The 18,676-nt window shown below is 35.1% G+C and overlaps 1 protein-coding gene across 2 annotated transcripts in view; it reads right to left on the bottom strand.

The window, feature by feature from the left end:
• The window catches only part of LOC137244601 (carcinine transporter-like), a 35,655-nt gene extending 18,628 nt beyond the window's left edge, over positions 1-17,027 (bottom strand). Inside the window, exons 1-6 of one of the 2 annotated variants that reach the window (XM_067773834.1) lie at positions 16,941-17,027; positions 14,075-14,193; positions 13,891-14,020; positions 8,559-8,671; positions 946-1,108; positions 489-665 (exon numbers count right to left, since the gene is read on the bottom strand). In XM_067773834.1, the coding sequence (XP_067629935.1) occupies positions 489-665; positions 946-1,108; positions 8,559-8,671; positions 13,891-14,020; positions 14,075-14,189 (698 nt within the window). In that variant the 5' untranslated portion in view covers positions 14,190-14,193; positions 16,941-17,027. Of the gene's footprint in view, positions 1-488; positions 666-945; positions 1,109-8,558; positions 8,672-13,890; positions 14,194-16,940 lie in introns of both variants that reach the window. The other variant, XM_067773824.1, reaches the window with a different exon arrangement.
• Positions 17,028-18,676: the final 1,649 nt, after the last annotated feature.

Here is an 18,676-nt window from a genome sequence, read left to right as displayed (position 1 = left end):
CCGAACGATGCAACCAACCCTTTTGTACGTAACACACTGACAACAATATGACCGTCTGACGTAGGTTGTTTACGGGCATTTGCAGCAGAACCACTTCCCAGGACCGGGGTTGGGTTCAATACCTTCCCAGAGCAAGAGGGTATGAGAAGTCCAGCCGCAGGCGCCTGCTCCAAGTATGAAAATTTTTTGGAAGGACGCTAAAAGGGATTACACTGAAATGACGGCCCTAAGTGAGGAAAAAAATCCCGAGTCGCTCTGGTAAATGTAACCGCCTGTCGTGGAAAGCGTTTTTTGTCGTTTATTTACGAATACCGATAACTTGGTTTATTTTAAAATTTTCCCTGCACATTTAAATGTTAAACTATAAGTTTTTAAATAAATGCATTTGGTGTTAAAAAACTTGCGTAGGGGGTTTTACGTTTTCCACGACGATATATACATACAACCATATGAAATATATACACACATTATCTTAGAACAATACTTACTCTCTAGATATTTCCATTCCAATAATTTGCGGCGACTGAAAGAAACCATTCACCGCAAATCCTGTTAAGCCCGAAAAGAAGAGGAATATCCAATAAAAGTTGGTTGCTAATATTGAGAACGACCGACCCAACGCACAGAGCGTAATGCTGATGTAGTAAACAAAACGGCGGCCATAACTAAAACAAACCAATTGAAAAATAAAAAATAATAAAAAAATAGGAGACAAAAAAATATGGTCAATAAAATTGCAAACATTGCAATGAAAATGGAAAAAGTTAAGCCACCAATAGCTAAAGTTGAGCTGAAGATGCATCAGCGGAATAACCATTTTCAATTATTCGCTTATTGCCGCGCTCACTTATATATCAGTTTAATCCCACTGAAGACACAAGCAAGCTGACTGTGCATCAAATGTGCCACTAGCATAGACTGCGCCAGCATTGTTGTACTACTTACATATCACCCATTTGTCCCAGAACAAATGCACCGAGGAGTTCTGTCACACGTCCTACAGCAAGTACATTCGATACATACAAATCTTTGGAGCATACCCAATTTTCTTTACTTGGTATGGTTGAGTCGTACCACGTCAAATCATAAGTCCAACCATGTTGACATTCTGTAAAAACGGAAAGGATGAAAATAAAGGAAGCATAAATAGCAGAACAGAAGGCAACAATCAGCAGTAAATATATGGGTAAGTATGTGAATAAAATAGAAAAAATGGTGTGTGTGATTGGCAATGTTATATATATATTTACTAAGGTTGTAGTATGAAGATTGTGTGCATATGTATAGAATAAAAGCGCTAGACTAACTGTCTCTTGGGCAATATCTGCGCTTGCGAATTTGTCTTTCCAGTTTAGTTTCTAGTACATATATTTGACCATTTGTTAGTGGCAATTCTCAGATTGCAGTAAAATTAACGCAAACAACTCAGCCCAAGACGTTGTGCACAAAAAAACTCACTAACTCAGTGATCAACTGAAATCGCAATGAAATTCAATGAAACAAGGAAGTTGAAAGCAGTCGAAGCAGAGCTCTGTGTACAAATAAGTTAAATGAAATCGCAATGAAATACAATGAAACAAGGAAATTGAAAGCAGTCGAAGCAGAGCTCTGTGTACAAATAAGTTAAATGAAATCGCATTGCAAGTTGTAAGTGAAACGCATTAAAGTGCAAGGTTGTAAAAAGTTATGCCTAAGCAAACGGAAAAGTTACTTTTGTTCGTCATCTTGATACTTACTTACGTTATTCTACGTTCTTGTTTAAAAACAAATGTACTTATCTAAATATGTACCTATTTGGTATTTCATCCTCATTGATTTAGTTTTAGCTATTGTATTTTTGAAATCGTTACAGTTTTGTTTTTATACTCAGTTGAGCAGAGCTCACAGAGTATATTAACTTTGATTGGCTAACGGTTGGTTGTACAGGTATAAAGGAATCGAGATAGATATAGACTTCCATATATCAAAATCATCAGTATCGAAAAAAAATTTGATTGAGCCATGTCCGTCTGTCCGTTAACACGATAACTTGAGTAAGTTTTGAGGTATCTTGACGAAATTTGGTATGTGGGTTCCTGGGCACTAATCTCAGAACGCTACTTAAAATGAACGATATCGGACTATAACCACGCCCACTTTTTCGATATCGAAAATTTCGAAAAACCGAAAAAGTGCGATAATTCATTACCAAAGGCGGATAAAGCGATGAAACTTGGTAGGTGAGTTGAACTTATAACGCAAAATAGAAAATTAGTAAAATTTTGGACAATAGGCGTGGCACCGCCCACTTTTAAAAGAAGGTAATATAAAAGATTTGCAAGCTGTAATTTGGCAGTCGTTGAAGATATCATGATGAAGTTTGGCAGGAACGTTACTCCCATTACTACGCCCACTTTAAAAAAAAAAATTTTTTTAAAGTCAAATTTTAACAAAAAATTTAATATCTTTACAGTATATAAGTCAATTGTGTCAACATTCAACTCCAGTAATGATATGGTGCAACAAAATAAAAAAATAAATGAAAATTTCAAAATGGGCGTGGCTCCGGCCTTTTTCATTTAATTTGTCTAGGATACTTTTAATGCCATAAGTCGAACAAAAATTTACCAATCCTTTGGTAGGAGCTTAGTTTCTAGGACGATAACTCATTTATGTGAAAAAGGGCGAAATCGGTTGAAGCCACGCCCAGTTTTTATACACAGTCGACCGTCTGTCCTTCCGCTCGGCTCTTAACACGATAACTTGAGCAAAAATCGAAATATCTTTACTAAACTTAGTTCACGTACTTATCTGAACTCACTTTATATTGGTATAAAAAATTGCCGAAATACGACTATGACCACGCCCACTTTTCCGATATCGAAAATTACGAAAAATGAAAAAAATGCCATAATTCTATACCAAATACGAAAAAAGGTATGAAACATGGTAATTGGATTGGTTTATTGACATAAAATATAACTTTAGAAAAAAAATTTGTAAAATATGTGTGACACCTACCATATTAAGAAGAAAATGAAAAAGTTCTGCAGGGTGAAATCAAAAGCCTTTGGAATCTTGGTAGGGATACTGTTCGTGGTATTACATATATAAATAAATTAGCGGTACCCCACAGATGATGTTCTGGGTCACCCTGGACAACATTTTGGTCGATATCTCGAAAACGCCTTCACATGTACAACTACCACCACTCCCTTTTAAAACACTCATTAATACGTTTAATTTGATACCCATATCGTACAAACACATTATGGGTCACCCCTGGTCCACCTTTATGGCGATATCTTGAAAAGGCGTCCACCTATAGAACTAAGGCCCACTCCCTTTTAAAATACTCACTAATACCTTTCATTTGATTCCCATATCGTACAAACAAATTCTAGAGTCACCCCTGATCCACCTTTATGGCGATATCTCGAAAAGGCGTCCACCTATAGAACAAAGGCCCACGCCCTTTTAAAATACTTATTAACAGCTTTCGTTTGATACCCATATCGTACAAACAAATTCTAGAGTCAGCCCTGGTCCACCTATATGGCGATATCCCTAAATGGCGTCCACCTATAGAACTATGGCCCACTTCCTCGTAAAATACTATTTAATACCTTCCATTTGATACGTATGTCATACAAACACTTTTCAGGGTTACCCTAGGCTCATTTTCCTACATGGTGATTTTCCCTTATTTTGTCTCCATAGCTTTCAGCTGAGTATGTAATGTTCGGTTACTCCCGAACTTAGCCTTCCTTACTTGTTCATTTTATTGTTGTACTTCGGCATTTATATAATTTGTTTTAGCATATTTGTTTTCTTTTTTTAAAAAATAAATAGGTACGTTTAATTTCGGAAGCTAAAGAGAGTTGAACAAGAAAAGCATAAAAACGTCATGGGATACTTTACATAGTCACACTTTTCAGTCCTGATTGTGCGAGCTTAATCAACAAGGGTTAAAGAATCTTCCCAGCAATTTTCGACATCATAATCTGCAAGCTGTGATTCTGAGTTCAGAACTATAAACTTCCTAAGGCTCCTGCTCTATACCTCTGAAGTTAAACCGAAAGTATATGTTCTTTATATGTACACATAAACCATTATATTTTTGAGTTTTTCAGGGTTGAAACAACCCTTAAGATATTTCTCTTGTTTACAACTAATGGAGCTTAAACAAAGTAGCACCCCAAAAAATTAGTTAATTGTATTCCGGGTATTCGTCAGTATGAGTATTGTTGTACAGCGAAATATTTTTGAAGTTATACTTCTTTAGGCGCCTTATGAAAAAATGATGAGAGTCAAATTTAAAAAAATATGACAAAAAAGTCACAGATTGAAAATGCAGTTCGTGTGTATGTTCGCTGTGAATAGTACGAGTTAACTTGCTTTTTGAGTGGGATGTATGTCGATGTTATTTAATATCGAGGGTGCATTTACAAGTATGTATGGATATATTATCATTTCGTAATAGATTTACATAAATATATACAGCGTATTCATTTCGTTAATGGTTAAGAATGCATACATCTCTTTTTCGTTAAAAATTTGTAACATTTCGCAAAAATTCTTTAGCAAAAGTTCTATTTAATTTTTTATTTATTTTATTTATGTATATAAATATGTACATAAATGCTAATGCTCCGAAACGAGTCCGCCGATTTTATTCAAATTTTCAGGCTACCTTCACAGCCGTTATATTTTATAGTTTTATTTCTCACAATTATTTTTACAATTTCTATGTCAAAATTTCAAAAACAAACTTTAGCAAGAATATGTTTTTATATAAGGACACATTTTTCGCTGAGTTTTGTCCATAAGTGAAATCCTTAAATTTTTTTCTTTTTATTATTTTTGTAGTAGTGCTTTGCCCTTTTCCATAAGTGTTATCAATCACAAACTGTTATCGATATCCTCTAACGGGAGTTCTAGAAAACTTGGAGGCATTGGTGCTAGACTGCAACTGACAAGATGTTTGGTGTCATTGGGATCATAGAGACAAATTACATGCACGATATACATTGCGAAGTTCATTCTGGATAAGTAAGAGATTAACCTTATGCAGTAACGATATCGAAGTTGCACCAGATTGGCGTGTGTCTTCCGAGAAAGTTTGCTTTCCTCTACAACAAGTTTCGTGTATTCGACATTGAGAACGGAGCTCACTGGGTATTTATCGACATAAGACTGTGCCGCCTTTTTATGCATGTAGCTGTTGGCCTGATTATACATATATGTTGAAACGGCTGTACTATTTGGTGCCTGATTGCATCACAATGCTTGCAGAGAGGACACCTTATATCCCTGGCAGGCGAGGCCTCTTCAATCATATGTATGTTAGGATACACATGTTTTTGACAATTTAAAGAAAATGGTTTTTTTCGCTCACTGTATAGATGATGTTCTTGCGCGGATTTTGACAGGCCTGCAGCTTCTTGCAATATATTTATTTTAGGCATGGTGACGTTTTCAGAGATGCATAACATAAAAGCGTTTTGCCAATTGCTTTGAAGGTAGCCATGAGCGTTTCTTTGTCTTTGCGCCAAGTGTTGTCAGCGAAAGATTTGAGGATTTTGTTACGGCTGTGAACTTATATAAGTTGCCAACGACTACTTGAGTTGATGATAGTGCCACATTAAGCGAAGCGAAAAATTTGTACCGAATTTAGAGATACGTGTTAATTTCTTAGCATAGCTCATCAGTGAAAGGGCCACATTGTCATTGGCGTAGGACACAATGGTTACTTATTCTGGTAAGAAAGAGAGCTTCGATACATACATATTAAATGAAAGTGTAAACAGAGCACCACTCTGCAGTCCCTCTTGTTGAGCTCTTATTGGTTTTGACCATACGTGCTGGAACTAGACTGACACATGCCGATCACTTAAATATTTTGAAATTCACCTTTTGAGAATAGATCGAAGACCCTTCCAAGTCTTGCAGTATAGTACTCTGATTGCTTCAGCGAAAGGTGTTTGGGTAGATCGGACGCTAATGTTATAATCGGCTGTAGTTGACAAGTCCTGCGCTTACACTGGTAATGTCTTTCGAGCTATCGCAATTTCTTACCACACATGTATCCCATTTTTTTATTTGATAGCTCCATGTGGTAAACCTACATATATACAAAATTTGAAGATAATAGCTTAAATAGGTAACGGAATATCGAAGAAATACAATTATGAAAAATATTTGATCTATTAAATCTGGGCGTGGTTATGTAACGATTACGAGAATGAGCCTTCGGGCGAAAAGGCGGACTGATGGGCTAATGAAGGGCTGAGCATTGCTAACTTTTAGTTTGCTTTTCTTTTTTTGTTTAAGACATCAAAAAAAAGATATTTTTTATAAGAATACATTTTACTAGAACATATCAACAAACTAGGGCAACATTTATGCTGGGAAAAATTGGAAATTGTGCAGTGAAAATTTTAGAAATTCAATAAATTGGATTTGATTACATAATTATTATTTTGGAACGTTTATATAAAATAAAAGTCTTATAATTATTTTGTTACTTTAAAAGTGTGACATAAATAATTATAGCCAATCTTTTTGTGCTTACTGCAAAGTAATAATGCCCTCTGACTCGAAAAAAAAAAAACCCACAAAACTGTTGAAATCAAATTATTATTTTTGGATCTTTATAAATATTAGTTATAATAATTATATGTCTTCTATATATATCTGTACTGGTAATCAGTGCACAAGGTGACAGGAACTACGACTCTGTTTCTCAGACCTTTTCGTGCGCTGGAAAGAGTAGGGGCAGACGGGGGCAGGGACTGGTACTCGACATTACTTCCACATAAGTTCCGTAGGTAGAAGGTGTGGGGAGCGCTGGTGTTTTTGAGAACCAATATCATGGCCTTCAATATGGAACTCTAGCCCTTTACCCATTATTACAAGTCAACATTCTTAAAACATGGTTCAACGCAAACGCTACATCCAAGAAACTAATATTTTCTTTGCTCTTCAAAAACCTCTATTAACAATATTGTGACGAATATTAGTGACACTAACGCCCCGATTTTAGTGTGGTAACAACATTCTTTACCACGGTAACGAAATCATGTGGAAACTTTTACACCCTTTTGGTATTCTATCCGCGAAAGTAGCCGGATAATTTTTTACCCACAAAAGTAGGTGGTTACATCGAAATAACCACACAACAGCTGTTGTTTAGAAAAAGGCAAAACTGAAAAATAAAGAATTGTAAGCGCAAATAAGTAAAGATAATAGTAAAAAAGTGTTGCCTCTTGCTATATATTATATATTTGTTTACATTATGTTCTTTCACAGAATAAATTACAATATAACTATGTAAAATCTTATGCATGTATGTACATATATACACATCGTCTCGTTTATTCGTTAACCTCGTATCTACGAGTGACACATTTTCGGTAAAGCCATGGCGGAACCATACAAGGTGGCAGCATGGTGACATATCTACAAACATAAATAAAAATTGCATGTACTTTGTTTTTGTAAATTCGATGGACAAATGTCAAAATCGTACTGCGCCGGAAGTTGATGTATCAAATCAAATAAAAAAGTTTATATTCAGCTGTCGCATGTTGCCACTTTGTATCGTTCCGCCATGGATAAAGCGAAGAAAACCAACTCTTAAATTTCACCACAGACATTGGTGAGTTCCTCGGTGATGACAGCGTTTCCACTTTGGCCAGAATCGCGAATAAAAGAACTGGTAACGATTTTCGGTTACATAATGTTCTGGGTACTATTTTACCGGTAACGCTCAGAATCGGCCCGTAAGTGATACTCAGATCCCTAGTCTGATGCTTAGTAAATAAAGTCACAACAACAATAAAGCAGACAGTCACTTGTATCTACATAAACGAATCAATCATTATGTCTACACATATGTACGTATACGCAGCTGAGAAGCAACGCATAAACACATGCATATATCTTATCTAAGGTGCTCACAAGAGAGGGCAATAATTTGTGCAAGTATTATGAGAAGCAATAAACATAGTTGTGGCTGGTGATTTTGTAGCTGATAACTAACTAGTAAGTCCTGGAATGGAAAATCCTAGAAGTATGCAACGAGGAAATCGAACATTATAAAAAGGCGACAGTACCGGCGCGAGAGTTTAGTTTCATTTGAGCTATCAATAAGTTTGGTTATTAAGCAAGCTATTCGTTGCAAATTAAAGTGTTATTGTGAAGTACTTTAATAAAGGCCATTTTTCCATTATTCAATATTGGAGTTATTTTATTCAAAAGTTTAGTGATTCGAACCTTAGTAGAAGATTTGAAATAAGCGGAATTGCAGTAAAAAAAAAATAAATAAATAAAATATTTTTCACAAAAAAATTTACTTTCATACGAAAAGCAAAAACACCTTTCTGACTTTCAAACTAAACCAAGCTGAATAAAAAACTGGTTTGAATACACAACGCGATCTTTTATCATCCATTGAGGTACTACATATTATAGCTGCTAAAACTGTTTTTTTTTGCTCTCCTGAATATCTGGGCTTTTTACTGATTGAAGGTATCGAATATAACCGTACAATATGCTTGTAGTTATCTCTCACTTACCTGTGACGTTACCCTTTGTTTTATTCCAATGCTGCCAATTGATGATTTCCGTAAAATTTGCATTATACATCTCACAGCTACTGAACTTGCTAGCTCCGCGGTTATCCTTCTGCCTGTGGACAATTATATATGTATATAGAATCATACATGTGTTTAAGTACGTAACAAATTAATGTGTGTGTGTGTGGTTGTTATGTATGGGCAAGTTTTGGTTAACGGCCGCAATATTCGCACGCATTTAAACCTGCATAAAAGGTAAAATGAGCAGCGCGATGAGCGGATATTATAATGTTTGGATAACACTTCCAGAATGCTTTATTCCATCAAAAATTTGTGTGACCATATATAATGCGGTTCAGATGCGGGAAGAAATGGAAGTGATTTTTAAATGATTGTGAAAGTATGCAAACTTAGCGAAGCTTAGGCGTAATTTAACATTCCTTAAATAAGAGAATGGAGGTGACAGAAAACGCCATGTCCGCAGATTTACGAAATCTGAAATATCTTTTTAAAACGCTGGATACGAGCCAAAGTACGGTTAAACACGCGACAATTTTTTCTCAGTGAATAACACTATATGACACTCAAAATATATTCTTTGCGATTTAGGTTTTGTCAAGTAAACAAAATCTGTATTCTTTCGTATAGGCCTTCATAATCTGGGATAATGTGCCAAACACACCTTTTCATAAGCGGAGATTTATCTTAATATATAAAAAACACGTGTCACACAATTGAGGCCAATGGACTCCTAAACTACTGAACCGATTTTGAATTTTTTTTGCACCCCGTGTGTAATTTGATCTAACTTGAAATATAGGATAGGTGACTGGGTGACTAGGGTCTCGAGATATAGGCCAAAACGTGGACTCGGGTACCCCTAGAATGTGTTTATAGAATGTGTATATCAAATGAAAGCTGTTGATGAGTTCTTTATTAGAGGGTAATATTCATACCCGTGGGTGACTAGGGTCTCGAGATATAGGCCAAAACGTGGACCCGGGTACCCCTAGAATGTGTTTATAGAATGTGTATATCAAATGAAAGCTGTTGATGAGTTCTTTATTAGAGGGTAATATTCATACCCGTGGGTGACTAGGGTCTCGAGATATAGGCCAGAACGTGGGCCAGTGAATGCCTAGACAGTGTTTATACAATATGGATATCAAAAGAAAGCTGTTGATGACTGCTTTAGTACAGAGTAATATATTATCCAGAGACGGACTGGGACTGGGACTGAGCCTCGGAGTGGGCCTGGGACTGGAACTGGAATAAAACACATACCACCTTCTGGGAAAGGCAATAAGGGATGTAGAAGAATGAGAAGAAATTGAGAGAAGAGAAACGAGTGAGAAGGAGATTGAAAAAGAGATAGAATGAGACGAAGATGGAGATATATGAAGCGAAAAAGACGGAGGGAGGAGTGAATAAAAGGATTAGGAAAAAGCGAAGAGGTGAGGGGGGAGGGCAGACTCAGACGGAAAAAGCTTATTAAAATGTATGCAGATTGGCCAAATTTAGGGCAGGACAACCTCTGCCAGGTCTTCTAGTACTGGTATATAACTTTCCATCTGTTTATTCTGCTATTCAATAGAGTAAGTTTTTGTGCTTCTCACGATTTAAATATGTTAATATTATTTACAGGAATATCAAAGAACTAGTACAAAATAAAACCAAAACTTGAATTTTTGCATTTTGAGTAACCGTTTTCTTTACTACTTTGCTTGCCACTATGTACAAAAGTGTGAGAAGAAGGCTGAGAAACCGAATCCGACATCCGTTAACTGTGTTGTGTTGTTGCATGCGATTTTTGGAAAAATATTAGTAGTAGAAATATGTAGGAAGCAATCAATTTGCACCTATGCCATAATCTACTCGTGCGGTCCAACAAAGGTAATTTTATGAAAAGTACGTGCACCAAGGAATCGCATTTAATAAATAATGGAGATGCCATAACGAAATATACTCATTGAGTATGTTAACTTATTCAATTCATGTTCGAAACATTTATCTTTATTTCTAGAGTTTATATAATCATGGATATGTGTTTATATATTTGGAATGTTCAGGCTACAAGAGGTAGTATCAAACCAACACGTTCCAAATATTTTAAATTAACGGGTTACTCGGAACGGTTCCATTAATGGTTAAATGGAAAGGGGCTTTCCCTGTGTTGTAAGAGCGCATTTATGATGAACTCTTCTGTCAAAGCCTGAATTTAATTTTTAATTTTTTAGGACATGTCGAGTGCTGAATGGAGTATCCCTTTTATCTATCTGTATAAAAACTACATTGAAAAAGATTGAAAGCGCCCTATCTCACGTCCAAATGTATTGAATGCGTGTGTATTTGAATAGAAGTAAAAAAGTTTTTAAATAATGAAATAGCGATTAACTCTTCATCATTTCACGAAATATTTGGTAAAAAATGGATAATTTCCTCAAAACCTGTAATATTACTTAGGGTACTGTTTTGCTACAGTTTTCGTGAAAGGGATTGAATTTTTCCCCCTTTTTCTTCCTTCGTAAAAGCAATCCGTCCTGATTTTTATACTCAGCGTGTTTTGCGCACAGAGTATATTAACTTTTATTGGATAACAGTTGGTTGTACAGATATAAAGGAATCGAGATAGATATAGACCTCCATATATCAAAACCATGTCCGTCCGACCGTCCGTTAACACGATAACTTGAGTAAATATTGAGATATCTTCACCAAATTTGGTACACAATCTTATCTGGACCCAGAATAGATTGGTCCTGAAAATGAACGAAATCGGATGATAACCACGCCCACTTTTTGTATATATAACATTTTAGAAAACACAAAAAACCTGATTATTTAGTAAATAATACACCTAGTATGTTGAAATTTGACGTGTGGGTGATATTGAGACTCTTCATAAAAATTAGAAAATGTTTTTTAAAATGGGCGTGGCACCCCCCACTTGTCATAAGATCAATTTTTCAAATATTATTAATCATAAATCAAGAAGCGTTAAGCCTATCGTAACAAAATTCGGCAGAGAGGTTGCCTTTACTATAAGGAATGCTCTGAAGATAAACTTATCAAAATCGTTTAAGGACCACGCCCACTTTTATATAAAAGATTTTTAAAAGGTTCGGGGACGAATGAAATAAGCTATATCTTTGCAAAAAAGAGCTTTGTATCAATAGAATTTTACTCTCTAAATTGAATTATAACATTAAATTGGAAAACACTAAAATTTTTGAAAATGGGTGCGGCACCGCCCGTTTTATGACTAAGCAATTTTCTATGTTTCGGGAGACATAATTCGAAGAAAAATTAACTGATCGTAATAAAATTGGGTAGACAAATTTTCCCTATAGTAGGAAATATTTCTAGAAAAAATTGACGGGATCGGTTAAAGCCCACGGCAACTTAGATATAAAACAAGTTTAAAAGGGTGGCAGACTAGAATAATAAGCTATAACTTAGTAAAAAATAGTTTTGAATCAATGATATTTCACTTATCATGTTTTATTGTAAGAGGAAATGTGGAGACATCTTTTTTAAACGGGTACGTGTTATATAGAAAAGTAATTTATCTGAAATGAAATGTATAATTGAAGCTCACGCTGAGTATATAATGTTCGGTTACACCCGAACTTAGACACCTTTACTTGTTAAACTTGGGATTGTCAAAGCTCTGCTGTGATTAGAGAACAAACCTCTAGTAATTGGATCATGGGCTGAGATATTCAAATTTCATCATTTCTAGTAGAAAATTTGTGTAGTGCAACAAACGATTTCAGAAGCAGATAAAATTCAAAAAAAAAAAAAAAAATGCAAGATAGTTTGCATTATTTTCTTTTGTATTTTCATATGTAATTGTTGAATACACCAATAAAATCTAAATAAGATTTTAAAAATCATATTGATTTTAAATTTTCCTCAAGTAATTCTTTGTATATATAAATATACCAAAAAGTCGAGAAAACTGGCACACAAAATAAAAAAGAGATACAACAATTAAAATGTCTTCTATCTAACAACATTTAAAGTTATTGGCCAATATATGGATCAACCAATGAAAGGGGGGTAATTTTAGACACCAATAAAATTTGTTACCCAAACGTTTCGGAAAAATTTATTTTATTTTTGTAAAGAAGTACATATATGTAACTATTTCACATTTGAAAGCTTTTTAATTTGAAGTCCATGTTTGTTTATTAGGAACATTTTTGTAGTTTCTTGGTAACGGACGCGACACAAGGTTTAGGATAGGGTCAATTTATGAAAACTCAGTTTTCCAAAGTTTTTGTTACTTATTTTAACGCTAAATAAACGTCTAGAAAAAATTTGAATAAAAGCAGATATAAATACATCATCTTATTTTCACATCATACACCAATTTCACTTTTATTCCCAAGTGATAGAAATATAGTCTGATTGCTTATGACCTTCGGCTCGTGGTAGACCTGATTTGGAATTCGCCCATATAAAAGAATCGAGCTCATATTTTATTCTCTTTCGGTAATGTGTGAGTGACCAATTGAAAAGAAAGAACATATCGTCGGTCTCATAGAAGACTAATACTTTTAAGTTGTTCGCAAAGAGCGAATTGTGCTAGACTTCCACGCAAGCGCGAATCGCACTAGTCATCCATGAGAATTTGAAACGTGCTAGTTTTCCATAGGACTGATGACATATGTCGATAAAATTAAATAATGTAAAAACTTCAACGCTAACGCGTTGGTTCTATAAACAATAATTTTGAAAGTAAACAACGAACAAATGCCAATTGTTGGAAAAAGCGTTTGCCTACCAATTTCTCAAATAATGCAGCTGTGTTAAGATCAAGTTAAATTCTGTTATAGAAAGAAGGGAAGCCAATTCCATTTGGGTGGATGCAAACTGTGTTTGAATAGAGTTGGATAATTCCTTTACATTGCGCCATAAACTCAAGTTATTGGTCCATTTCAGAGTTTTAAAATAGTCCAGTTTTTTGAACTATTTTTATTTATAAAGCAACGTACTTATTACGCAGATTTTTGCTCATCTGAGCAGTTAGAAAGTATGTATTTCGAAAATTTCCACTTTTCGTTCTGTTAGCTTGCGAAAATCGCATTCACCCTTATACAATTTTTTTTTTTTTTAAATCGTACGAATTCAAAAAATCGCAACGTTTCGGCATCACTGGAAGACTAGCCTGCTTCATTTTTCTTATGGAAATATACCAGAGTTATTTGTTTTTGTTGAAGAGAAATCGAAGAAGCAAATAAAGCACTGTTCTGCACTTTCAATTGCTTGTGAAATACTTAATTCACCATACGTAGTCGAGATATAGCTTAAATACTTATATACTTACGTTGGTAACGTTATACGCCTCCATTCCTCCAGTGTATAATTTGTAAGTTCTTGTCCTGGTACCGTGCACCAATGATCTGGAACAGCGAGGACCAATATGATATTCATATACACCAATGCAACAGCAGCGGCTAAACCCACGACGAATATTATATTATAGATAAGTTGAAAACGGTTATTATTACCAACACATTCCATTATCTTTTGAAAAGGATCATCTTCTTCGCACTCATGGCAAACGATTTCGTCGTCAACTGGCAGATACTGATTGACATAGTCATCTTGCTTTACATCCAACATATCTCTGTACATGCATACGTTTGTATGTGTAGAACGAAAATTACAGTAATAAATTGTAAATAAGGAAGCGAAAGATAGGATTAAAATGTGACATTTTGTTAATAAGATTAGTCCATTTGTTAATTAAATGAGAATAGTTAATTACAAATTCGAAAGCGTCACTTCGATATGAGAATAGTCTCTTATAAAGGAGTAAGCGTTAATTGAAATCGTGATAATCTGTTGTAAATCAAGAAGCCTCAGATATAAATGCGAAAGTATCATATAGAAATGGGAGAACTTAAGATGTAAATGGGAAAACAAAAATTAAATAGTCAATTGTAAGCGCAAAAGTGTCACTTCGGTATTAGAATAATCAACTGTGAACCGTTTGGAGAATTTCATGCCGCAGACACACGGGCGGTAAGTTTTAGAACGCCTCCATATTTAGAACAATCGCCCGATGAATCGAAGGGAATAGCAACAGTAGGAATTTTATACTGATAAAAAAGCGCTTTTGCATTTTCTATAGAAAATTTTCTATTTATAACTGACTGTTCTCAAATTCAAATGTAGTTTTCTTATTTACAACAGACTATTCTCAATTGCTTTTTCATTTTCGTTCGATGCTTTCACACTTCAAATTAACTGTTCTCACTTCTATGCGACGCTTTTGCATTAAAATTTACTATTCTTATTTATGGCCGAGACACAATGAACTTTTTCATATAGATGCGATCAAGGCAATTTTATGCATTCTAGTTACATCGCCACGATCACGCAAGAAATTGCAGTTTTTAACTGTGAAAAATTTTAAAAAGTTACCAACGATTGGGAAAAATAATTTCACTTGCGCGTCAGCACCCTTAGCCAAAGCAAATGTCAAATTCTTCTTCTTATGCTTTGTTTGCAAAAAAATTGTTGCAAATTGACTACTTTTTCATGTAAGATGGCGCCAGTGTCGCTCAATGTACCGTTCTCCATAAAAATACGTGCAATATACTCATAGTGCTTCAGATTGAGTTAAAGGAATCTATATGAAAAACATCTTATGTGTCGGGGCTTTTACAGCTGAAATGTGAATTACAAGGCTCTCGCATTTTCATTTGACAATTTATCATATACAAGTGACTGACCTCATATCGAGATGACGCTTTCATATTAACAATTGACTATTCTAATTTCCATATAACGCTTTCGTATTAACAGTTGACTATTCCCATTTACAACTGAAAATTATCAATTATAAATAACGCTTGCCCCCTTTAATTTCACGCTTTCTCATTTACATGTTACCCATTAAAAATTGACTGGTCTCAATTACAATTGAGGCCTTCGTAAACACGCTTGATGCTTTCTCATTTACAATTGACTATTTTTATTTTCATATGATGCTTTCTTACTCATAATGGACTATTTTTATTAGCAACTGAAATCAGAACTACAAGTGGCTCTTTTGCATTTCGTGTTTGACGCTTTCTTATCTAAAAGTGATTATTTTCATATCGAGGTGACGCTTTCTGATTTACAGTTGACTTTTCCCATTTCTATATTTCACATTTACAAGTGACTCTTCTCATTAAAAGCGGACTATTGCCATTTCCATATGACGTTTTCGCACTTATAATTTGAAATGGTGTAGTTTATGAGAGAAAGTCCTAGGTTTAAGTCCAGGGCAAGGCAAAAATCAAAAATTTAAATAAAATGTAAGGCGCTATAACCTCCGAAGAGATCTTAGGCCGAGCTTCTCTTCCAATTTGTGTCGGGCTCCTTTTTAATTTTTCCTAAAAATTGGCTGGGAGGGGCCTACTCGTTTTATGCCGATGAGCTTTTCATTGCAGAAATACACTCGAAGAGCTTGCCAAACACTGCCGAGGGTCGAACCCGCTTAGAAAAATTGTTTTCTAATTGAGAAACTTTGTTTCTAAAATTTTGACGTTGCTTTGCCCGGGGCGTGAACCCAGCATCTTCGGAGTGGTAGGCGAAGCACGCTACCATCACACTACGGCGGCAGCCAAACATTTAGAAATAGGTATTTTTCAATTAGGAACAAATTATCAAGGCGGGATTGCTTCTCGGTAGTGGTTGGGCAAACACTCCGAGTGAATTTCTGGCATGAAAAGCTTCTTAGTAAAAATTAATTTGCCTGGCAGCAGCCGTTCGGAGTCGGTATAAAACATGTAGGGTCCCGTCCCGCCAATTCGTAGAAAAGGAGCACGACGAAAATTGGAAGAGTAGCCTGAGCAAAGTCTCGTCGGAGATGAGAATTTACCACGGAATTATAAATTCTTCTACAATTTTTTTTTTCTAAAATTTTCGTCTTTGGCACTTTTAATCCGTCCCACCAATTCGTGGAAAAGGAGCACGGCGAAAATTGGAAGAGTAGCCTGAGCAAAGTCTCGTCGGAGATGAGAATTTACCACGGAATTATAAATTCTTCTACAATTTTTTTTACTAGAATTTTCGTCTTTGGCACTTTTAATCCGGCATAGAAGTGCTCCGCTTTTAAATCAGCTCACGTTTTATACAAGTGTTTACTATAATGCGGGATTAATTTTTTAGAATTTTTTGTCTTTAATATATCAGTCGTAAGTGACACTAAGTATATTCACGAAAACTCAGGAGCCCAGTTGACTTTTCGAATCACTAGAAATTACATTGTATGAGCTCGGTTTTCGAAGACATTTCTGTTTGTTTGATCGACACATCATTCATAACAGTACAAATCGTAGTACGTTTCACTGTTACTCTAAAAATAGAACTCACAACTACCTAGTTTGGTTGACAGTAAGAATTATTGCGAGTATACAAATACAAATTTGCTTTACAAACGACCCTCACTCACTCACTAACTGGCAATGACTGAGTACGGCAGATAACAGATGCTCTAGTTTCATGTTGATTTTTCATTTCAGGTATTTAAAATACTTTTCATGCTCAGTAAATTTCGCAATTTTTTTATACCAATGTTTGTACTACTTCACTATAAACTTTAGAAATAGAATCTTACGGCCTTTGCATTGACCTAAAAAAGTTTAAAAAGTTTCATAAAATTTTTAATTTTCTTATTCGAATTTTGGTTTATTTAATCAACTATTTTGTAATTGAAAAAAAAAAAATAATAATAATATTAATAATAAAATTAGTAATCGCTATTGAAATAAATTTCGACTACCCCTTTAAAATTATATATAAACTAGCAGACCCGGCAGACGTTGTTTGCCCTAAATTTGGTCTATCTGCATACGTTTTAATAAGCTTATTCCGTCTAACTCTGCCCTCGCCCCTCTACTTTTTCCTAATCTTTGTATTCACACCTCCCTCCGTATTTTTCGCTTCATCTATCTCCATCTTTCTCTCATTCTATCTCTTTCTCAGTCTCCTTCTCCTTTTCTGCTCTCTCAAGTTTTTCTCATTCTTCGTATCTTATTGCCAGTCCCAGAGGGTAGTATGTATTTTGTTCCAGTCCCATTCCGAGTCTCAGTCCCAGTCCCACTCCGAGTCTCAGTCTCAGTCTCAGTCTCAGTCCCAGTCCTAGTTTTAATCCCAGTCCCAGTACCGTGCGTCTGATAGGCATATTTTATTAAACGATTGCCGCTCTTCACATTTTGTGTGAAATCTCCGAAATAATTTGAGATATTGAAATAGATCTCACATCACAATGTAGTACTATTTCTGCCTTTCGTTTGACACCCATGTTGGAAAAACTAATTTTGGGTCACATTTGGGTCAATAGCTCTGGAACCAGATAAGATATCCTGATAAAAGATGCCCTAAATTTTAGGAAAGACGTCTAGTAGTATAATAGTGAAGGTTTCATTCAATTCAATGGAGTAGTTTTTGTGTGTGGTGGGAATAATGGTAAAAAAACAACATTTTTGGTCACCCTGGGTCCACATTTTGGGCAATAACTCGGGAACTGGGTGAGATATCCAAATGAAGTTTATCCTAAGTTTTAAGTTATACGTCATGTGATAGAATGGTGAAGTTTCATGCAATTCTAACCAGTAGTTTTTACGTGATACCCGGACAATCATACAGACAGACAGACAAAAATTCTAAAAATTGTAGATTTAGGTTCCGTTGGTCCAATAACAACTTCTCCTCTCAGTTTTTCTTGAATATCTTCAATGTACAGACATCAACCTGTTAAAATTTTATTATATGTAGAGATTATAAAGTATTCAAGAAAGTAAACAACATTCGCAAAGAAATTTTCAAAAATCATTACGAGCCTTGAGAGATCTATGACTATTCAAAAACTAGAAAAAATAAACACATATTTGGCGCGATTTACCTCCGAGGAGATTTAAGCCGAGATTTTCTTCCATCACCTACACCGAACGGCATATACAAAGCAAATGAATTTTCACTAAGAAGCTTTTAACGGCAGAAATACACTCGGAGTGTTTGCCAAATCACTTCCGAGAGACGACCCAGAATATAATATTTTTTCTAATTGAAAAAACATTTTTCCAAATTTTTGAAGCAACTTTGCTCGGGAGTTG

Source organism: Eurosta solidaginis, chromosome 1 (genome assembly GCF_040869045.1).
Source record: "Eurosta solidaginis isolate ZX-2024a chromosome 1, ASM4086904v1, whole genome shotgun sequence".
Lineage (NCBI taxonomy): Eukaryota > Metazoa > Arthropoda > Insecta > Diptera > Tephritidae > Eurosta > Eurosta solidaginis.
This window is presented reverse-complemented; position numbering and strand designations above follow the sequence as displayed.